Here is a 25,839-nt window from a genome sequence, read left to right on the forward strand (position 1 = left end):
ACGAATATATAACATGTGTTGGTTATTTAATAGGTACAAGGTACCTATATTATTTTAACATTTTTTTTTTTTTTTGAATAAATATAAAATAAAAAATTACTTACATAAAATCAGTCAAACTATGTATTTTTTCAATTAAAACTTAAAAATACGATGCAGATTTCGCAAATTCAAATCTAGTATTTTCCCTTTTCATATTTTTTAATTTCGTTAAGATTAAAATAACTGTTCCGAATTAAAGTACCTAGTACGTTTTATGGTTTTTAACGTTCCTACGCCTTAGCTTATCGTGTATTATTACATGACCAGCGGGAGAGAGAGGCGACTCCGTGGGTCGATAGTGATCTCATATTGGTTTTGTGTTCCGTAACAACAAAAATAACAACAATACGACGATTCGCTGCGAGTCGTATGAAAGAGGAGTCGTAATAACAATAATAATAAATAATAATAATATGATGTTTCGTCGGCGATTCTAGTCGTTTACGGTGTAGTTCACCTGTGGCAACGACGAGTGAACGCCGCCGAAGCGCACACCGGCACACCGGTTCCCGAGCGCATACCAACCTTCCCCGCCACCCCCTCAACCTCCCCGAAACCTACCGCCACGCATACCAGGCGACAATCACATGCCCGACTCACGCAGCACCTAATCTCGAATCTCGTATACGGCGGCCGTACGGTAAACAACAACACGTGGACCCACAACAACAACAATAAATATTAATATTATACGGAGTGGGGGGGGGGGGGGGCGAGCAGCAGCTGCCTCGGTCCCGGAAAAGACTACAGCGCAGAGCCGGTTGGGTGTTATTACATTATTATTATTATTATTATTATTATTGGACGACATAGTACGAGTGGAGGTCGGGCGGTGCACGGACGAAGACAACGAAAACGCCGTCGTCCGACGATACCAAAAACGGAGACGCCGGACGAACGTACGTTTTTAATCGTATTAAAAAATAACATAACGCATTACCGTGCACGCGCACACTCCGCGCGCATGTACACCGCGAAGATAAGCCGGCCTAACGCTCCTTATTTTATTCCGTTGCCGACCGTTACGCCGCCGCCGCCGCCGCAATAATATCGGTTAAACCGTCGACCGCGATAACGAGCGCAACGCCGCGTGTAAAAAGCGATTCGAGCCGCCGCGCTCCGGACAGTATTGCATACGGTCGTGACGATGAGCGTACACGAGGTCGGCCGGCCGTCCGTCCGATGACGACGACGTCCGAATCGAATAATAGTAATAATTTATCGTAAGAGCCGTCGCCGCCGAAAACTTTACCTACCGACTGACCGACCGACAGCCACTAGCAGCAGCCATGGTCCTGTGTTTTGGTAAGCATAATATTATACTTTATACAGTTTGTTACAATAATAATAATATATTTATATAATTTTAAATTTATAACATTCGCAATCATGTTTATTATATTATGGATATTATAATAAATAATACCTACCTAATAATAATAATGTTGTGCGGACAACGTGAGAGAGTTGTCGTTATCACTTATCAGTTATCGTTATGCGAGTCAAGAAAAGACTTCGCGTGACGTTTTTGTTGTCATGCGATTTTTTTTTTTAGGTACCCGCCTATGTACACCCATGACGTTATCGTTGATGACGAGCACGAGAAAAGTAAAACGTCTTCATTTAATTCGAATTTTTCGCTCGGAAGTCGATCGGCATTCGTCAGATCGATCGACGCGATTCCGTCGTTCGATATCGGTTGAGTTTTTTTGCTTCGACGTACGTTACCGATTTAACGGGCATTACGTAATGTTTGAATGATTTATGTGTCACGTATAATCGTATCGTTGTTTAGATTACCAACGGTAAAACATTATTTGTTTTTAAATTATTTTTATGTAAATTACATATATTATTATAGCTTTTGAAGTTTTCATAATAAAATAATATTATCATTGATTATGGCCACATGCATAGCTGTGTGGACACAACGCTTTACGAAATACGTACAACTCGTACAACATAAGTATATTATGACGCACAGTAATATGACCGCTCAGTAATCCAACGAATTAACAAATAAATAAATTGTTCTCAATCATCGAATTATTTCTGTTCTGTAGGTCATTACACTTTTTATTTATTACATTATAAGCTCTCAATAGAACACCTCAACTGTTCATACAGTCTACTACGTATAATATACAAGACGTGTACGGGTGCATGGGCGGGCATATTGTATTGATATAATACATAGTTATGACTTGTGAGTAGTTACGACTAGGTATTTAATTAACTTATCAAAGTCGTAAACTGTACCAATTACTCATAATTTCATAAATGTTATTTTTATTAGCTGTTTGCTACAACCATAGTCCATAGACACCGTTGACAAAAGGAATCAACAACAAATTTATAATGTGCAAATGTATACAAATCATAAACGCAATAAACTGGCTTATTCAGAAAGCGGTGTTAGGCAGTAGAGTAAACAAATTTTTAATAATGTACATAAATATACATTTTATTTACTTACAAAATGCTTATGAAATTCTTTTCATGGGTTTATTGTTACATACATTTGGTATACAAAAAAGTATTTGACATTAAAAAATTGCATACCATTAGATAAATAATTATAGAAATAATATTTGTTTATCTTAGTATAATATTATAATAATATAATTTTTTGTAAAACAACATAATAATAATCTCTGTAAAACAAAATATGACTTGTATATTATTATGAAATATTAAATGGTTAAATTCAAAGTTTTCACTATATTTTACTTTAAATCATTTTGGTTAATTTTTTTTCAATTTAAAGAATTGTTGTTTTGTTAAAATTGAACATATTTTTATTATTAATTTCAAATATTATTTAATTTGAATTTTTTAATATTCAAACACTACAAACATGCAATTGTATGCTACTGCTTTATTTATTCAGATACTAGATAGGTATCTATGTTAGTTTATAATGAGAAACTCCACGTTGGCTGCTGCTAAATACTAATATCTTCAAGTGGTTAACACGTGTGATGAGGTTTAAATTAAACTAATGATGTGGGATTACACGGTATACTATATATATAAATATTATTACTTAGTACTCATGTGCCTTCACAATGATTAAGAATTATGGTTATAATAATTGTGCTCGAGATAAAACAAAAGTTTCAAGAAATTTAAGATGAAAAAAAAATGTAGTCATATATATTATATTATAATAGATCACACAAAACAGTAAAAAAATAAGTAACTCTTATAATGGATACAATATGTGATTGTAGTAACAAATGAATGACTAAAATATGCCAATTGTATTGATGCTCTTACATAAGTTGTGTTGCCATTAGTTGAAAAACGGAAGTAAGGTTATCAAACAATATTTTAGTGCACCATATTATTTACATTAGGTTATACAGTTATAAGGTACCTAACTACCTAATTCGTTCTTCATTGAATTATTTAAAGATATAATTTTTTAAATATTTTATATGAATTATATAATAATATAATATTATACTCTATACATTTTGTGATCATTACAATGATGAATTTTTAGTCTTAAGGATACATTTTAAAAATGTTCAGACATTTGTATTGAATAATTTAAGGTCTTGCCATTTTTTGGTAAAATGCATTTATTACGTGTAATGTAATAATGTGTAACGTACTAATGCGTATAGATTATTATGGGTGTAATTTACTGTATTCGGTGATACGGATAAACAATTTTTCTTTGTTGTATGCTATTTTGTTTTATAATTTATAATAACCAAATAACTGATTATTTTCGTATTTCTTTCTGAATAATCGACGAGCGTTTGATTACACATTATCATAATTTGAACTGTAATCTTAAATTTTAAATACAACAAAACATTTGTATGGCTCACCCATAGAACTAAGTCCATTTACGCATTAATTATTACTACCTACTAGCAGCTGAAGGCTAATTTGATTTATTGCTCTTATCTCAAATTGTATAATATACATATTACACTATGTTGACAGAATATACGAAATACGAATGCATAGACTTCATTTTTTGATTAATAAATAACACTAGCCAATATCGGCCATAAAACTATTATGAACAATGTAAACCACGTGTTCGATAAAGCATTAGTTTTAATAGTTGTATTAATAATATTATCAAGGCTTGTTAAAATAATTAAAACATCGTATATTAGATTCTGAGCTAAGGAATAAATGGTCTCATAATGATGCGTGATTTTTTTTTTGTCTGACGTCACCTTTAAAAGCAGTAAAAATCCTTAAACTGGTAGCAAATTGTTGGTACTTTAGGAAGTCCAAAGTAAAAAAAGGTGGGCAAGTGGGTGTCGCTCTGCTGTACAGTAGGTTACAAGTGGATCACTGTAATGGGTTGTGTTAAATTTGAATTAATGATATCATATCATTGTATAAGAAAAACGATTCTGAGTGAATACAGTCAGTCAGCCTATGATATTACTAAGTATATTTGATGATATTATTGTGAATAAAGTAATGTACCTATATATAAACTATTTACGTGGAACCATGTTTTAAATTTTCAACTCTTAGCTATAAAAGTTGAACATTTTATACATTTTTAACTACAAAATAATTATTAAATTTTAAATTTGATAAATTTTGTCGAAAATTGGAGCCTTGTATTAAAATAATAATAAAATATCCTTATTTCTCAGTAATATAGGCTGACAGACGTCAAATCAATATTCTGATCTCAGGCAATTTTATTTTATTGAATCAACAACGATATGAAATCATTTGTTTAATTTTTTTGATAAGTCGTATATAAACATTTGAAATCTCAAACCAATGCATAATATTATTTTTGCCGATAATTTTAATGCTCATTGTCGGTTAACTGATATATAACTATATAAGTGTAACACGGATTGCACCGAGAGTTCGGCACCCAAAAAAGAAGGGATACTTTGAGTCAAAACAATGAGTTGTGGTAGTATCTACACAATGATAAACAAAGAACTCCGTGAATGTGCTTCGTTTGGTTACTATAAATTCCATAGTTATATGCACAAAACATTATATTTCACCTCGAACCGGTATGGTCGTAACAAATACACAATGGGAATTTGCGAGCTTGTAAAACGAAACGTGTTTTGGAGGAGAACTTCTTTTCGCGTTCAATTACTATTATATATATAATATGTATATTGTATAATATAATATCACAATATAACACTGTAACATAGTATATAAATATAATACTATGTAGTATTATGTATAAATATTGTTAATTGTAATTGTATGTGTATTGGAAACATTGCATGGTGGCACACATTTATGTAGGACACGGGCTAGTGAAACTTGGGTTTGTTTATTGGTGGATTGAGAAAATTATAAGCAGTCTGGGGCAAGTCGTCTTCAAATAATTGATAAAAACAAATTTCGTCACAAGATTCTTACACAATACTTAATACATTTTTTTTTACTATAGGTATTTTTTATAATTATCATTTAGTAACTTAATATTATAAAGAGTCTATAATTTATTGCAATAAAACAGAAATTATTTATTTTTTATGTGCAAATAAATCATGATTTTGTTATTGATATTCACAGGAAATAATAAAAACAATTACACATAGATTTATCAAGGCCGTATAATCTTGGTTTATCTTCGGTCCAGAATTTGACTGTTACCTAGACTAGGAATCTTTTTTTCAAAAATATATAGATTTTTTTTTTTTTATTTCCTATCAATTTTTTTTTTATGAAATTAATTTTTCAAAAATCCTATTTCCAGAAAAATTACCATATGGCTTATTATACTTTTCCAAAATATATAAAAAATTGTAGGTAACGAAATCAATATAGTGTATAATATTTATTGTTGGAAATGTTGGTTTAGTATAATGCCAATAACGTATATTTTAGCGTTGAGGTCAATGTTTAGATAATATAAAATGTTCATTAGTAAGTAATTATTTTTCATGGTCTGAAAAAGGATAAAAAAAAGTAGTGCATTGTGATTTCACTGATTTGTAATATTTACTTTTATTTAATTTAATATACACTTTGTCTGTGTGCAACTAGAATAATAGATACACATTAGGTAGGTGCACTGCGTACTACTGTCGTATAGGTATAATATATATAATATTCATTATGAAAAAAAAATTTATTTCTCACTTCAAAACTATTAATCACAACTTTTATTCATAATTATATCAATATTATTTTACCATACTATAAACTAGACCTACATATTGTACAACACAATCATAAAATTAAATAAATACTTTCTTTTTTTTGGAATCCTATATTCTTCAGGAATAAATAATATATTTTTGAGATCGGATTCACTTGGAAAAATAATTATTGGATCTTCATTAAATTGAAAAACAAACATTTTAAAAATGCTCTAAGCCCCGTGAACCTTGCCATAGACGTACATGACCTGACTATTATTATTGTCTTTTTCTGTATATAATTATTTGCCTATTATTAACCGCACTTAAGAGTAGATAGATACCTATTTGATACGTATTTATTTACCTACGTTCTCATTATATTTGAAGAAATTATAAAAATAATAATTGCATTATACACAGTTGATTAGTTAAGTGTCGTATTACTGTATTAGTATATTTTACATTCACTTTCGTTAAGTAGGTATGGTTATTCTTTATGTATTAGTATATGTACTGTACATTGTAACTTGTAAGTACGTAGGTATTTGTATGTTTATAACCATTGGATGGAATTGGGATATCTATATAAATGTGTAAGAATCTATCTCGGAATCTATTGTGACATTAAAAAAAAAAGAAAACATTTTTTGTAAATCAACTATTAGACGTTTAATGCAAATTGCGTATATACGGTGCACTCACTGCCTACTGGTATTATACTTGAAGTCTGTAATAAATTAATAGCAGTTTATCGGCAATATAATTGTTTATAAATATACTATAGTATTTATAATCAATGGTATAGTAGGTAACGTATATATGACTGTATATGAGTATCAAATATCGAAAATTAAAGACTAAAAAGGAGACTTTGAGTAGGTACCTACCTATAATTTAAAAACGTTGTACGCGAAATTGTTTGGTACAGAAAATATTATAGTGTAAAATATACGTAATGAAATCTAGTATAGGTACCTATAACCTATATGTAAATTGTAAATGTAGTGTGAGATTGTGAGAATGAGCGTTTGTATAGTAAATTGTAGAATTAAATAATACAACGATAGCCAAATCTGCACAAATATTATACATACCTAAAGCAGTAGAAAAACGATGAAAGACAAAATTTTTTTTTTGAATTTTTTTTATTCCACTAATTTCCAGTGTGGGAAACATCTATAGTGTTGATTGTTTGTTAAAAACGGTATTTTTAAACATCTTTTTTAAAATAATTATTTATTTACCTATAAATCATATCTTAACTAAATAATTACTTTTTGTTATTTATTTTAGGTTGCTGTTCTCGTGGAGACTATTCACCCATAGATGATGGTTTGCCATCTCATCACATTAACAATTTAGATGTAGAATACATTGACATAAAATGTGGATATTCATATAACCTAGTAAAAAAAATAATATTTAATATAATTTCAATATGCATGCTTGGTGTGCCATACTTAGCCATTCATTGGTCAGTCAAATTAAAATTATATCTGCTTATGACTCCTAGTCCATTATCAACTTCCGATGTTGTTCTTGTTAATGTAAGTATTTCAAAAAAAAATTATTTATACACGTCTTTATAGTTAAAATAACGTTCAATTCATTTTTTTCATAATCATAATGTAGATTAGTAGAAACTATTTTGAAATATGAAAACAATAATAATTAAGTGAAAATTATAGGAAATTATTTTCAAATATCAACATTTTAGTATTATGTTAATTTTACTCTTAAATGTTGTTACATTGTTATCTGAATGATTATTAATAATGTAAATATAAATTACACTAATTAAATTTAATGAATTAGTTATAACTTAAAGGTTATAAACTTATGACCGTATTGACTATTGAAGTATGGACACTGATCAGGAGCCATACGTCATTTAATTGAAAAAAATAATCATTATTGGAAATATATTTATGTTATAGTTCTGATTAAATTGTACTTAGGTACTTTTAGGTTTAGAGTGAAATTATAATGAATTGGTTTTACAGTAATGTATTTTTTTGTGTATATATTTTTGTTACTTTGGTAAAAAAAAACTCCGAAATTTGTTACAGTTTGTTCTGTAAGTCTGAGGTTTTATCTAGATACTTTAATGCTTTGAAAAGGAAATTTTAATGATTTTTCTAGTAGTTGAAGAACAAGAACAAATTTCCAATTTAAATGCAAGATCTTGAAATTACCAAAAATTCGTTTTTAGTACTCTTTACTGACCCCTTCTTAAAATTTGTATTGTCATAGCAATATTATATTATTATAATTGTTTTAAAATTCATCCACGTTTCCAAAAATAAAATCGAAGACTGTATTTTAACCTGGTTTAACTATTTTATATTTTTTATCTGCAGGCTTAACTACAAATAAATAATACATGATCTACATACATGTATACATGTTATACTAATTGTCTACATCACTTCATATATGTGTAATTATTAATTACTAATTAAAATATATATGAGAATAAGCCTTAACTGTTTCGTACATATTTTTGTAACTTGATGGTTTCATAAAAAAAAATATAGTTACATTACTTACAATAAATCTTAAACTGTTTCAAAATAAGTTAAAAATCTAACTGATTAAAAATACTATTATAATATACACGAGACCTTAGGAAACCACATACTATTGCTACACTAGAGGCTAAGCTTCCCTAGTCTCTTGCAACTCAGTGCTGTGGCGTAAGTATTTGACTAAAAATATCTTAATAATACATTTGTTACTAATTAATTGTTTTATGATTTAATAAGTAGATAATAAATTTAAAATAATTACATTTAAATATACATCATAAAGAAATGAATGCCTTAATAAATAACACCTTAATCCATTTCATATAAGCATGTGGTGATTCAGTAACATGTATAGGTAGGTATATCAAATTCATAATTAAATTGGTACTTATAAAAATAGGTTATAGTTGATCTGTTTAATTAAGTTTTGAAATAATGATTTCATCCTACAAACGACATGGGAATTAATAATTTACCCACTGAATACGCCTATTTTGTATTTAGAAATTATAAGAAATTCGGCCATGTAGCTTTGGGCGAAAAAATAACTGTAGTTAAATCTGTTGTTTACACATTATTATATAATGATTATTTTATTCTTCAATGAATAACCGGTCGGTTAGTATAATATCCGGTTTTCCACCGCCCTTTTTATTCCTTTTACTCACTTGTCGGGGTTTCTTTAAAGACACCCGTGGAATGTCTAAATGAGCTACTTGAGTCTTCTCACCAAGTTTAATGGATGCCATGTAAGAGACCGTGTGTTCTTAAAAAACCTGTACGTAGTACCTACCTAATGTATAGTATATATCTACCTACACTGAACATAATATAATATTCAATAGATCATTATTTTTTTAACATTAACGCCGTTATGGTAGTACACTAGTAGGTACATATCGAATCCTATATACATATTAAAATTATAACTTATATGGTTATATTATGTTTTTAATTTGTATACGAATTGAATGGGATTTAATTCAATTATTTATATTATATTATATGCATAATTGGGAGGGGAGACTCGTCACATAAATACATAATCACATTTAAATTTTGATCGATTACTTTTTAATACCTACGGTTAATTATTTTATTTTATACAATGCCATCCTCTACATCATGTTACTCTCTAGTCACTACTTATGTGATATTGTGATCAATTGTTTTTATTATGATTTATGTTAAGATGTTAAGAAGTAATATAATTTGTTTTCAATCTACGTGTTTTATTTATTTTTAATTAATAATGGGTTGGCGTAGAAGCAACGCTGCCTACAAACAAAATTAAACATTATTATAAATATTAATAATATAAAATAACATAAATCATAATAATCGAATTTCTGAACTCGTAAGTTATTAAATCGCTTAATTTTTTGTTTAACGTTTTGTTTTGGACTCTGATTAACAATTAAATAAATAACTACGAAATAATTATTTATACTTTATTTTTTGTGTTTTTAGTGCAAGATAGGTTTTTTTAGTGCACACATATAACAAGTCCTAATTTAATGAGACGTACAATAAATATTTTAACATGATCTAAATATCAAGCGGACAAATATAACAAGTCCAGACTTGTACTTTTGTCAAAAACAATACATTCAATTTTGGACGTGTAATGTTTTAGATAATATTGAATTTGTTTATGTATTTATAAAAAATGAATATGTCCGGACGTATTATTTTAAATAATAAAAATTTTTAATTTTAAATTACACTAAATAATATGATATCTTCAATCAGCATAAAATATCATTAAACACTGGTTTTATTTGACTAAAAATTTAATGAAAAATGCTTCTTTATTATTTTTTTACATTCAATAAAAAAATCCAATATTTTTTATATTTTTTACTTTTTTACTGGAATTATATAAACAAATTGAATTTTTTATATCAAAAAAATTAGTCTTACGTACATTTTATTTATTTATATAATAAATTAATTAGAGTTTATATTAAATTAACAACTTTTAATATGTCCATCAAAACCTAATACATAAATATCGAATTTAGGACGAGTAGTTTATGAGTTATAAGTATTTAAGGTTTAGATAAGCGGAGTAGTGGACACACATTTGCGGGGTAACCCCATACCACTCCACTCCGCCCATCAAAACTTTAAATGCTTACACCTCATAGACTACTCGCCCTAAATTAGATTTTTATGAATCAAAATACTTAGAAAAATATTCTGCTTTGGAATATGAATTTAAAACTCTATGCTATCGTTCAAAAAAGTAAAAAACTTAAAAAATTATATAGATAAAAAATATTTAAAAATATCATTTTTTAATAAAAACATAGTTTTTTTAACAACTTGAAACTATGTAAAAAATATTTTCAAAAACATTAATACTTTTTGAGATAATGAGTGTTTTACGCTTTATGAATCACCCTGTATGTCCACGGTAAAAATATATTATAATTGCCATTCATAACAATCCCATTTAAATTTAAAAGAAACATTATAATTACGCTGAAAACAAATTTTAAGACCTAAAAGTAATAATTTTTGTAATCTACAGAATATTTTACAAATAAATCAGTTGCAACACCGAAATACAAAAATCTACAACACAAAGGTTTTGATGTAGAATAATTTAAAATATTAAAACTGCTCACCTGTAAAATTTAATGTTTGGGACATACAACTTTTGGCCTCTTAGCCATTAATATGAACAGATAAATCTTAAATGTGTAATGACTTATAGTTATAACTTATAATTAAAAAATTACCTAAGCAATTTTAATTAGAAATCAAAAGATTATAATATTAAACACATACAACGGTATAATGTATATACTTAACCTACTAGTAAATATATAATAAATAAATAAAATATCTACCTAATAACTGACAATCAATTAATTTATCTTCGTGTACTTGCCCTAATTCATAAATCTTCTATATTCTGTAATAAAAGCCTTAAATACATTTTGTTAACCTTAAAGTTGATATTAATAAAAGCAAATATAACATTTTATTATTTGAAAATTAAAAATGTTTATTAACAATCGAATTATGGTTACAAAACAATTGGTACCTATTCTAAGTTAAAATAATTGTATTAGAATATGTCAATATAGCATTCTAATATATAATGATTTCAGATTTTATATTATATGTACCGCAGAATTCATTTCACAGTGAAACAGTGATTTTTCTCAAAATATTATTACTACCTATATAAATGTAATCAATTTCAAAATTATATTTATCTATCTATAAAATTGAATAGGCTTTTTGCTTCAATATAATTTTACTATTGATGTTGATAAGTGTTTATTATTTAAAGGACGCGAATAATAGCGATGCCGTGTACGATGTACACACTTCAATAATAAAAGACTCAGACGGAGAAAGAATAACCGTAAGATATTTTAAACATCAATTACTAAAATATATATGGGATGAGAACGAAAATGTATTCAAATTTCTACAAGGTCTTGATAATGGAACAACTACACTATCAAATTTGTTAGAAAAGTGTCACGGTCTCACATCTGATGAATATACAAACCAGTACGTATAACACCTACTTACTTTAATAACATTGATTTTTCATAATTTCTTAAGTATAAAAACTATTGAACTTAGACAATTTTTTAACCGAGCTCAGAATTGTAATTTGAAGTTATAACATGTAAATATTTAATTAATTTTTTTTTATGAATACATATATATCATAATGAACTAATAACTAGATAATATACGCACAATATTAATCCATCACGATTCCACGCCCACATCCAACTATATTTCGCGTAGAAAAACGTTATTTCAATTTTAAAATCCTGTGAATTATCATTTATCGTTTAAAAGTAAATCATTCACTGACGTAATATTTATGTATTTGTTAACTGTTAATGTATTACATCCTATCGAGACTAAAACATTTCCATAGAATAAATTATTTTATTATGTTATATATTATCTCATATATGTGTTTATGTTGAATGCAATTCTGAATATAAGTATTGAAAAATGTATTAATTGTTCATATTTGTTGGTGTAAATAATACTAACTTTGCACATCACCAATGTAGTAATGTCAAAATTATTGGCATTACCTAATTAATAATATTTGTATTAATAAAAAAATAATTTAGCGTTTAATATCATTTATGTATAGTATACTATAGTATACGAATATTCAATACCCATCTTCGATAGTATATAAAATTCGATGGAGGTCAAATAAATGCTTATATATAATCTTATAATAGGCATTAAAATACTAAAATACCAAATATTATGTAGGTACATCAACTATTAAGGCCTACGGGTAATATCTAAAATTGGATTACTACGATTGGATATCAACTTGAACCAAATTATTAATATTAACCGTGGTAATACATTATGTATACGTCATATACGTCCTAATATGCAGTAAGGGAATGAAAGAATTAAAAATCACTTATAAGTGATTCCCAAATCATTTAAACATTTTTTTTTATAATCTTCAATTATTTTGAGTTAACCAATTTTGGGTGTTATCTATATTTTTAAATAAATGATTTTCATAATTTTAGCAATAACAAGTAATAAGTTATAAGGAACTTTTATAATTAGCTTTATTCGGACATTTAGTTACTACATTTTATATTACTATACTATATACATGATAATAATTATTATAAAATATTGTTTTTTTGTAACTATTTTAAAGTGCCTACATATTCTTAAAAATTCAATTTGTATTTAGATTAGAGCTTTTTGGCAAGAACGAAGTCATTGTAGAAGTACATTCTTACTGGAAATTGTTTTTTGCTGAAGTGTTGAATCCATTTTACGTGTTCCAAATATTTAGCATATGCCTATGGTTTTTTGATGACTATGAATATTATGGTTTATGTGTATTGGTCAGTTCAGCTTTTTCTATTGGCACTTCATTATATCAACTAAAAGAGGTTTGGACATTTTGTATTTCCTTGTAGTCTATTGATAAATTTCGTGCGACCCAAACTATAATATTACAATAATGAGTATAGCTATACTCAAATAAAACGTATTCGGACGTATCTATACAATTTTTGTTTGTCAAGCGTAAGGGCCTATGACATCGAAAAACGGCTTTAGATATATTATAATAAGGTACATACTGTAATTTTTATATGATATTGTAGCTACTTCTTTTTTCCTTTTAACATTTACTTAAAATATACAATTTATATATCTAGGTATAAATTACTACAAGTTAATTGAATATGAATTATTATTTTTTTTATTCATCTCTTACTTTTTTTGGGAAATTTGTTTTTGTAAGTATTCTTTTATCCAGATATACCATATGTACATATAGTACCTTCAACCTACCTATATATATTCGATTATACTGCGGCCATACTGGATGTCTCGCAATTTTTTTCTTATACCCACCTAGGTACTCACCAGATACAATATACATCAATGGTGTAGCAAGGATTTTACTTTGTCCCCCTCAAAAGGGCTAATCTGTTATATAGTGGACATTTAATTTAGGATCCCTCACAAGTGTTGTATGTTGCGGGTTATAAGATTTTTGACTTAGCAGCAATCATCTACAAATTACGATTTTAATACATCGTTACGTCTTACGCGTTATACATTCACAAGACACTGAAAGCATTTAAAAATTTTCTTGAAATATCAGGGAGGACTGCAGCTCCCTCAGACCCTCCTGGCTACGTCACTGATATTTAAATCTATTATCCTGTTTTCCTCAATACATACAACTCCTGCCCAAACTTTGAATATTACACGACTTATTATACCTAATACATTTTTACTGTCGTTACGGTTATAACTATTCCGAATAAGAGTTAAATGTTTAAACTTGTTTACATTTTGTTTATGAATAAGACTTAATCGGTTAGGTGAGGGTTAGGTTAGGTATATAACTAAGACACAAATACATGCAAATTTGTACAAAAAAAAAAAAATATTAACTAATAAGTAATAATATATACTAAAAACTTATTATGTTTAAAATATGTTCCTCCAAATTCAATTATTATTTATTAATTTTTCTTTCAGTTTTAAATTGATTACATGTAAATCTTATATCCTAATATTTTAACCTCTACTTCTTTAATAATTTACCCAGAATAATTAACTACTTTGAGTGATGAATATGTCCAATATATCTGTTTATAGTTTGGGTTCCACAAATGTTTAATGATAAATTAATATTAATATTTAATTTTAAATATCAAATGAATTTATTTCTGCAGCAAAGTCGATCACTTAAAGAAACTGTAGATACTTATAATAATGACATTTACACTGTCCTAAGAAGAGATGAGGGTAAGTATATTCAATAATTAAGTATAGGTTGTTTGTATGAATTCTAATTCTAACAATTGCTGAATTTCCAACGACTAATATGCATAGGTAATAGGTATACACTGTATACTGTATACTTATTATCGAAATACTAGGTATGCATGTTTTTTTGATTTAATATTCAACTCAACAGTTATGCATACATTTAAAGAGTATAATATGTTTGTGATTATATAAATTTAAAAGAAAATTTCATTATATTTGAAAAAAAAAAAATAATATACTAATCGCGTGATCATTTTTATATTCATACTGGGAAAATCTAGAATTTACTGACTGATGCAGTAAATGTCGGAATTTTGGACTTTTACCTATTGATGTAGGTAAATTCCAAGATATACAAATTAATTTGGTCAAATCCCCAATGATTATTGTAATCTGAGCTTTTACAAGCGAGGAAAAGGGTAATTCTTAGAATAAACAATCCATAATGGTACACCATAAACCTATACCATGTTTAAAAAATGATAAAATGTGTAACAAATTTGTGAAAATTTCAAATTTCTACGGTTATTCGTTTTTGAATTACAACCAAAATAAGAACATCGTCCGATAAGAATATCCAATGTCGTAAAAATGTGAACTTCAAACGTTCATAAAACTGAATGTGACATTCCGCTAAACCTTTTTTTTGTTAGATGTAGAAAAACATACGCGGAATCTCGTATTATATTTTCAAATCTTAACTATGAAAATAAAAATTCGTATGAATTCCCAACTCAAAATAATATGCAAATTTTAATAAGTTTGATGTATTTTGTCATAATTCAAAATTTAAACACATAATAAAATATTTTGACTAAGTACCTATATATATTATATTTATTATTTGGTATTTTTTGTTGGTATATGAACAACGTATGAGGAGCTTTATATTAACATTTTGACCAATTGAACATTTTTTTTGACATCATTTATAGAAAAAAAAATAATTTAAATACTGGTAATTTTAAATGTTGACTTCTCTAATGTACCAATTAGATCCAATTTGCTCTCAGAAACCACCCTTGAAGTTGAAAATCGAAGCATTTTTCTACTATAAATCGTGTACACGTAGACAAATAAAAAAACATAGATACATAATTTTAAAATCAGTACATTTTTCGCTCCACTCAGAATTTTAAATTATTATAAACAAAATCTGAGCAAATTATAAAATAAAAATAGAAATAGAAAATTATTAGGTACAGTATACGCCATATCATTTTCATTGCATGCTTGAGGAGCTCGCAGTCTGCCATGGCATCGAAAATTGCATAAGATCAAATAAAAAAATATATATATGGACATAGTTAAAAATTGTAGGTAATATGTATAGTTAAATATTTTTTATACTGCAATAATTGAACATAATATATGTATATAACAGAATATAATTTTATATCATCAATATTTTTTATTTAAAATGAGTATATTTTAATCAAATATGTTGAATACGTTTAAAACACTAATTCGCTTTCATTTTACACTTCGATTTAGACTTATTTTTTTTTGTAGGTACTAAGAATTTTTACCATATTAGATTGTTTTTAATTTCTTCTAAGATTTACCATTTTTTGTTTGTAAAAGCCCGAACTACCCTAACTACAATAGACAAATATTAAACAGAGTTTGACCTAGGTAATTTGTATATATCTTGGAGTTCATCAAGGTAAATCGGTAAAAGCCCGAAAATCAGACATGTAGTAACCAGCAGGTAATAGTAGTTTAAATTCTATGTTTAACTGATCAAGAGGACGTGATACCCGCATGTGTTGTCTCCGTCGTATAAGTGCGTAACATGGCAAATTTTACGCTCAGCAGAACACGTGTAGCTCCGTTAGTTTACAAATTAGAGTGAATTTACCTCTTATAAAATCTTAAGGTAAGATTATAATCTAGGCAACCTCGTGGGCTTTTTATTATATTTTAATTTTAAAGGGAGTTATGAGTATTTCAAAATTGTAAATTGTTTGTACATCTAAAAATTGTTGAGGTTGCCTAGATTATAATCTTACCTTAAGATTTTATAAGAGGTAAATTCACTTTAATTTTTAAACTAACGGAGCTACACGTGTTCTGTTGAACGTACAATTTTCTATGTTACGCACTTGTAAGACGGAGACAACACATGCGGATATCATGTCCTAGGATTAATTATATTTTCAGTAATGAAGACATGGAGTAATATTATATTTTATTTAGTCCATACCACCTTTGAAATCTTTACTGATCACCTATAATCACCTAAATTTATGTTATTAATTTATTAAATAATAATTAATATAAACTATTTTTTGTGTATATTTTATAAGCTATAAGATTAATATATTATACTTCACTTTAATATATATTTTTTTTTTAGAAAAAGTAAAAGTAAAAGCTCAATATTTAGTACCTGGAGATGTAATTATAATACCACCAGGAGGTTGCAATATAGCTTGTGATGCTTTATTGTTATCTGGTAATTGTATTGTCGATGAAAGTCTTTTAACAGGTTTGTATTCGCCTTAGAATAATATTATAAGCACAATAAAAGTTTTGTAGCAGGGTTAACAGTTTCTTGTATATTACCATACGTTTCTAGAATAAAATGTTAAAGGCATAAAGAAACGTATATTTTAAACATTCATCTGATCATTATAATCTATAAACATAAAATAGCTTGTCCTGACTGATTCATCATCGCCTAGTCGGAACCATTGGACGGATCTGGCCGAAATTTTGCATACAGATAGCTATGACCTAGGCAGTGGTGTAGCCAGGATTTTTTTCGGCGTGGACTGATCAACTTTTACACTTTTACACATTAAATACGTAATAGCACAGATAGATAGCTGAAAAGTGTTAATACTTATGGTACATTTTTAAATATTTTGAATACAATTTAAGACTTTTTGAGTGACTATCATAGACCATTAAAATAGTTTTTAAATTTTCTCAACATTTCGGGGGGCTGCAGCCCCCCCAGCCCCTCCCCTGGCTACGCCACTGGACCTAGGGGTCCGCTAAGAAAGGATTTTTGGAAATGATCAGATAAATGTTTAAAATATGGGATGAGTGCTACTTAATACTTTACACGTTTACGGATTTTATTGAAATATTTATTCTAATGGCCGTAATATCTAAACTGAGAATATTATTTATTTAGGAGAAAGTGAGCCAATAACGAAAAGCCCTCCTTCGTCAATTGAAGAATTTTGCTACAGCAGTTCTTCGCATAAACATCACACATTGTACTGCGGTACCAGGATTTTACAATCAAGATTTTACGCTGGGGCCCAAGTATGGGAAATTATATAAATTATTTTGAACGTTTATTGACAATTTGTTCACTTACCATGTACATGATGAAAATATAATAAAATGAAATCAATTTATAGGTGTTAGCTCTGGTGGTTAGGACTGGAAGTTCTACAGCTAAAGGGAATTTGATACGGTCAATTATGTTTCCAAAGGATATGGATTTCGAGTTTTATCAAGATTCCATAAAATTTGTTGTAATCATGTTTTTCGTTGCTACTATTGGAATGCTTTACTGTGCCTACTTGTATGTTATAAGAGAAGTATGTATTAATGTTTAACAGTAATTTAATCACGAAATACTGATTTACACCCTTATTATAAAAATTAGTTTTCAAAATATATAAGTACAGTATTCACTATTCATAGTAAAATACCTGTAATTTTTTTTTTTTTGTTATAGGCTACTACAGAATACATTATCATAAGAAGTCTGGACATTTACACTGTGGTCGTCCCCCCTGCATTGCCAGCTGCAATGACAATTGGTATTGTGCATTCTATGAAACGTCTAAAACGCCTTAAAATATATTGCACATGTCAGACCCGTATTAATGTCGCTGGTAAAATAAAACTCGTTTGTTTTGATAAGGTAAGCTTTTTAAGTAAACAATTACAATTAATTAGATTGTGATTCGATTATTTAGGTCACAGCTGTAAATTAGCTTCGATGTTAAACAAAGTAAAACAAGTTTATTAGCTTATTATATTTAAGTGAATTATATGAAAATCAAAGTGAACAAAATTGACTTGAACTTAAATCAGAATTTACCAAAATTTGATAAAAACAAAAATAATAAAATATTTTATTGTATATTACATTTTTGTTTGCAAAAATATTTCACATTCTCAAAAGTTTTGTGTAATCCTTAATGATTGATTAAACGAAAAATAAATAATTTGCTTCACAAATATCTAAGTAAAAGTAAATATAATATTCATTAAGTAAATACAATACTTTTTATAAAATTGAATAGGTCATTGGTAAATTTTTTGGATCAAAAAAGAAATATATCATAACTTTACACATCTAGGCTGTATTCAACATTTTATTTAAATGAAAGTAAATACAATCATTCTTGACATAAATTTTGGTTAAACCAAAGTGTTAAATTCATCATCATTTTTTTGCTAATGCAATAATTTACTTTATAACTAGTTTTATTTCAATACAATTATTTTATATCTTTGTATTATGCAAATATAATAATAACCTAGATAACCAATTTATATTAGACTGGCACATTGACTGAAGACGGATTGCACTTTTTTGGCCTATTGCCTCATGATGGTCTACAATTTATTACAAATATTTATGGTAATTTAGTGAAAGATTTATCTCAAATAGATGTCAGATCACCAATAATTGCTACAATGGCATCTTGTCACTCATTAACTCACATCAACGGGTCACTGGCAGGAGATCCGTTAGATCTGAGCATGTTTAATGCAACTGATTGGGTAAAACATACTTTAAAATTAGCTCTTGTATAGTTTAATACTATTGTTCAATAAAAAATCTAATACATAATCCATACATAACGAATATTATTATATTTTAGGAATTAGAAGAGCCTGGCGCAGATAGTTCAAGATTTGATAGTTTATTACCTTCAATAGTACGACCATCTAAAAAATTATATCCAGATGAAGTAAGAAAATGTCAAAGTACTGATTTTTATAATTATTTTTAGTTATTACATAAATATTTTCATTTAATAGTCACCAATTGAAATTGGTATTGTACATCAATTTCCCTTCAATTCAAAAACGCAAAGTATGTGTGTTATTGGTCAAGTATTTGGTACTCGACGTTACACAGCATACTGTAAAGGCGCTCCAGAAAAGATTATCCAAAACTGTTTGAAAGGAACAAGTAATTTAAAAATAATTAATTTTTTATTATATTTTAATAATATATATTGTTTTTATTCTAGTTCCCACAAATATTTTTTCTGTTTTGGAAGAATTTGGTTCATCTGGGTACCGAGTATTAGCATTAGCATACAAAGATTTACCAAAAAAAGTGAACTGGAAATCGTTATACCATCTTAAATTAGAAAATGTAAATCATAGAATATTTTTGCTATTTATTTAATACAAAATTTGAATAATATTAATAAGTACAAAAAATATTTTTAAAGGTTCAATGTGATTTAAATTTTCTTGGATTTCTCGTCATGCAAAATAAACTTAAACCACAATCTTCTAATATAGTTCAACAACTGAGAACAGCAAACATAAAATGTGTTATGGTCACTGGTAAGCATATAATATTATATGGTTGCAGACATAAAAACTTGTTTTTTAAAAAGTATTATACTAAATTGGGCTGACTAGAGCAGTCGTTTTAGTATTTGAAGACAATTCTATTATATTAATGCATTTGATAAAAGGTGTTGAGTAAAACTTAGTACCTGGTTTACTCAAAAACGGTTAAGATTTTGGTTAAAATTATAACTATCATTTTTACTATGTACCTACGTATAATTTTTTTTTGTTTATTAATTCATATAGTACCTATAATAATTTTCAATTCAATATTTAAATAAGTTAAAACTTTTTTCAATTTCAATTTATTAATTTTTAAAAATGATATTTTATTGTTGTAAAAATGTAATTACTTTTCCAGGTGATAATTTATACACTGGATTAAGTGTAGCAAGAGAGTGTTCTATGATTCCATCTAATATAAATATTGCAGTACTAACAGCAACGCCTAGTACTGAACTAACTAAAGCAGAAATCAAACTTGAGCCTACATTAGGGCATAACTTGGATGTGATTACTCAAAATACTAAAAACTTTATTTATTTTTATTGGTTTTTCTTTAAAAATTTGTAATGTGTTTATTAATAGATACAAGACGAAAAGGTATATTATGCAATCGACGGGAGGTCGTGGTCTGTTTTGGAGTCAGATTTTCCAAGTTGGTTACCTTATGTTGTCTCTAAAGGTCTTGTGTTTGGAAGAATGTTACCAGAGCAAAAAGTGAAGCTTGTTGAGTATTTTCAAAGTATGGGCTATGTGACAGCTATGTGTGGGGATGGAGCAAACGATGCTGGGGTATAATTTCACGTTTTATCAAATAAATTTATAATAAAAATATTAATATCAATCATTGTTTATACTTTATAGGCATTAAAAGTTGCTCATGTTGGCATATCACTTTCACAAGCTGAAGCGTCCATAGCAGCGCCATTTACTTCTCAAATAACAAACGTCTCATGCGTAACTAAAATAATACGAGAAGGACGATGTGCTCTAGTGACTAGTTTTGGAATATTTAAATATATGACATGCTACAGTTTAATACAGTTCATCACATTAGTTTTACTTTACAGCGTAGGTACAATTATCAATATTGATTACAAAATATTAAGTTGAAGTTTGATTATAATAACATAATTTTTTTATATTTCAGAAAGGTATTATGTTGGGAAATTTCCAATTTTTATACTTTGATTTTATTCTTACAACATCATTAGCTATTGTAATGGGTGATATCGAACCTACTGACAAAGTTCATCCTCACCGTCCATTGTCTAAAATTTTGACTGCAAAAAACTTAATACCTCTATTTTTGCAATTGTTGGTCTGTGCTTTAATACAAATAGGGTCACTATATTACCTAGAACTACAAGATTGGCAAGTATATTAAATTGTGTTTTAATTTTAAAATTAATTGATTAGGTACCTACCAGTTACTCAAACTAAATCAGGTTAATAAAAGTTTATAGAAAACCTATAATATAACATAATGTACCATTATAACAATCATAGTTTATTGTCAATGTCTGTTTGCTATAGTTAAAGCTAAATTTTAATGGTTGATTATGTTTATAAGTTACTAATTACATTAAATTGTAAATAAATACATTTGTATTTTCTGTCATTTCTGACAAATGTTTTGTAAAATATGATTATCATAGAAAAGTGGTAAAACCAAGTCACCAGACTCTAATAACATGTAAACCGCTTGTATAGTAGTAGTTTCACAAATGTGTTTGTCTATGTAGTGCAACTTTCATTGTTTGGTGGTCAAGGATGGTTCAAAAAATTACTACAATAAGATGTAATGTCCTCAAACAAATATATGGTTTAATATGATCCACATGATTTGGGAAAGTTCCATAATTGGATCTCCTTGTAAATAAATAAATAATATTACATATTTTCAAAAAAAAAAAAAAATGTTTTTTTAAATGTGTTTTATTTTTTGATTAACATGATACAGATGATAACTTATTATATTTGGCTTAGTAATAGGTATTAAACAAACAAGTAACAACTTTGTAAAAAAAAATATTTAATAGGTAATTAATAACTTTTTATTATTACCTATATAGCCATATAGGTATCTATTATGTTTAAATTTTTGATTAATGCAATAATAATTTAACACACTTACATACTGGTTTTTCTTATTGTCTTATTATCTTATTGTTCAACCATTATAGATTTCCTATTTTAGATTTTATGACAATTGACCAACAAAATTATAGTATGGATTAAATAAAAACTAATTGTTCCCAGCGTCAACTATTAGTGATTGGTAAATTATAGAATTTACTATTGTAACTTAGCTTTGACTAATGATATTACTCTTTGATGGTAACATTTATTATACTGTGTACACAGTTGATAAAAATAAATATGCTGTTCAAAATTTAGAACTACGTAACAATTTAATAATATAGAAATGCATTAAATTATATAATCCATAATAATTCTTATTCTCAATTAAATAATTTAATAAATATATATATACTCATTCATAGTTATCTTATACTAGGTTTTAATAAGTAATATCTGGTAGGTACCTATATAGTTCTATACAATAATTAGGTAGTTATTTTAATAATTATTAATAAGTGTAGTGGCTAAATTCAAAATTTTCTTAAGAAAAAGGGAGAGGAATTGTAAATTTATTTATGAAGATAGGTAGTGATTAGTGATATGATATATTATATGTAATGTATACGTTATATTATTTTATAAAACAAAATTTAATTTCCTTGATAAACGTGTCATTTTTATTTTTTTTATAGGTTTGTACCTACAAATCCTGCATGGTCTGACAATGATGTGATTTCATGTTGGGAAAATACTACATTGTTTTTAACCAGTTCATACCAATACATTATTTTAGCATTTGTATTAAACAAAGGATATCCTCACCGAAAACCATTTTACAAAAATCGTAAGCATATTTTGAACATCTCTCATGTTATTCTTTCATTCCATCTATTAAATTGTATAATAACATTTTTATAGTTTCATTCACAATTGTCATTGTAATATTGACTTTATTTACGCTGATGTTGCAAACAACTAGATACTCTACGTTTACAGACATATTCGACATGGTCAATCTGAAAAATTCACGCAATGAAAAAGAACAGCGGCTTTTTCTTATAACTCTACTTGCTTTTCCTATTTTAAATCTTTACTTGGCCATCAATATCGAGGTAATTGAATAAAATGTCTTTAAGTCTATTATAACAATATAGTAATATTATTGTTTTAATTATATTCTATTCATTTGTTGTATTTTTCAAGGCGTTTGCTGAGTCAACTCTAATGAAAAAAATATTAAGCACCATCAGACGGAAAAGACAGCCTAAAAATCCATATAATCAGCTGATTGCTAGTCAGCCTAACATATTAATATAAAATGTAAAATAATATTTGCAGTGAATGCATTCATTTTGAAATGTTATTCTGTTTGATTATAGGTAATCTCATGTTAAATTGTCACCTGTATCCTACCTACATCCTACTGATTTATTTTAATTGTATTTTTATATAAATTGTTTTATTATTAAATATTGGATAGGTATTGGATTATAAATATTTTGATAGTAAAACAATATGGTTTTGTATTATTAATTAATAATTAATGGTATATGTACATTAAAAATATTTGTTCAGAAAACTTATAAGTTTGTATAGTAAATTATAAATATCAATATATATTATGTACCTTTGTATGTATGAATATATAGATGTATATAATATAGTTGAAAACTTATTGTTGTTGGGCAAGGGCCCTTGAGAAAATTACTTTAGTAAAATACTAAAATGGATCAACAACAGTGTGTAGCTTATAAATAGCCTACCTAAAACACTGTGTGATCTTAATTTTATTATTACAATGAATTAAAATAAAAATTCTAACTGAAATACCTGAGAAAAAGACCGGATGATGCTGTCTATTCTGGAAATAAAAAAGTTTTGTTGAGAACATGCACCTAAGTCAGTTATTATGAAGTTAGGGATTTTACTGTATCAGAAAATAAATTATACATGAGCCGTGTACAATTTACATATTGTGTTTAAAACACAAATGGTTTAATGTGTTCATAATACTACTTACAATTTATTATACAACCATAATTTTATAATGTCTTGGTATGTATATGACATTGTATTCAAATCTCAAGTATTAAAATACAATTCTCAAAACAATGAATTCTATTAAAATTAAAATTAAAAAAATTATGTTTTAAAGTTATTAAAATCATCATCTTGATTCTGTTGTATCATCAATTGCAAAAATCGTGTGGGGGGGGGGGGCTTGGTCCCTAAAAATATTCAGTTTTTAGTTGTATGGGATCGAAGCCCCCTGAAATTTTAATGCTTTTACGCTTATGCATATCATCTATACCTATCACCTATAGAGTAACACACGTTACTATAATGTTTTGAACTCATACACAGTATATGGTACTTACAATTCAACTTTAAAATAATCATACAGTTATTATAAATTGATTCCCCGAAATGTATAAGAAATTTTTTTTAAGTATTTTATTTTATTTAAGTGTTTTCCTCTGTACTCATTCCACGCTTCATAAGTAAGTTGTATTTTTTCTTTTTCCTCTTTACGTCGTGGTTTTATTTTACCCTTCTCGATTCCATTTATTTTTAGATATGATTCTACTTGTATAAGTTTTAAATTTTCAATTATACTAGTCAATGGAGGATGAGTTGAATATAATTGGGAGTTAAAATACTTGTGAAATGATTTAGCGCAATTTGTGGTGCGAGGTACGTCTGTTAAAGGTTCAGCCCAAATTTATGGTGGAAATGGACATCCTTTAATGATATAGTTATTAAATACATAATCAGAAAATTCGGATAAATTTGTCAAATTGAAATCTGGAGTTAAGTTTTGTAAATCAAAATAAGCATCTTCCACTTCATTTGACGGTAAAAATGGTAACCTAAAAAATAATGTTAACCATTTAGCGATATCGCATAACTGATTCTTGTACAATTTTTTAAGATCTGACAAAGAATTTATTTTTCGGTACCAAGATTGACCTAAATGAAATCTACAGCCTCTTATTTTGCTGTATGGAAATACATTTAGAAATGCTTTGTGTATTGTGTGCTGCGATTTCAAAATCTAAATGGATTGATAATGGTGTAAAATTTTTTTGTAATTTATTTGTACATACATGGCAAATAAAGTTACACATAGCCGATAACATTCAAATGATTTTGATGGTAAAAATTCAATAACAAGTGTC

The 25,839-nt window shown here is 27.4% G+C and overlaps 1 protein-coding gene across 2 annotated transcripts; it reads left to right on the top strand.

Annotated features, from left to right (window-relative positions):
• The first annotated feature begins 858 nt into the window (after window positions 1–858).
• LOC132934585 (polyamine-transporting ATPase 13A3-like) lies at window positions 859–24,629 on the top strand. Of its 2 annotated transcripts, XM_061000911.1 has the most exons (21): window positions 862–1,347; window positions 7,446–7,699; window positions 11,988–12,214; window positions 13,401–13,605; window positions 14,908–14,980; window positions 17,364–17,495; window positions 18,150–18,283; window positions 18,382–18,564; window positions 18,705–18,893; window positions 19,538–19,762; window positions 19,864–19,953; window positions 20,024–20,177; window positions 20,239–20,366; window positions 20,446–20,563; window positions 20,934–21,082; window positions 21,161–21,367; window positions 21,440–21,646; window positions 21,726–21,949; window positions 23,353–23,504; window positions 23,579–23,772; window positions 23,864–24,629. In XM_061000911.1, the coding sequence occupies exons 1-21, from the start codon at window positions 1,332–1,334 to the stop codon at window positions 23,975–23,977; spliced, it is 3,375 nt and encodes a 1,124-aa protein (XP_060856894.1). In that variant the 5' UTR covers window positions 862–1,331; the 3' UTR covers window positions 23,978–24,629. The 2 variants fall into 2 exon arrangements, with proteins under 2 accessions (XP_060856895.1, XP_060856894.1); XM_061000912.1 differs by lacking the exons at window positions 23,353–23,504; window positions 23,579–23,772; window positions 23,864–24,629 and having other exon boundaries at window positions 859–1,347; window positions 21,440–21,650; window positions 21,726–21,910.
• The last annotated feature ends 1,210 nt before the right edge of the window (window positions 24,630–25,839 follow it).

The sequence above is a fragment of the Metopolophium dirhodum genome, chromosome 1 (genome assembly GCF_019925205.1).
Source record: "Metopolophium dirhodum isolate CAU chromosome 1, ASM1992520v1, whole genome shotgun sequence".
Lineage (NCBI taxonomy): Eukaryota > Metazoa > Arthropoda > Insecta > Hemiptera > Aphididae > Metopolophium > Metopolophium dirhodum.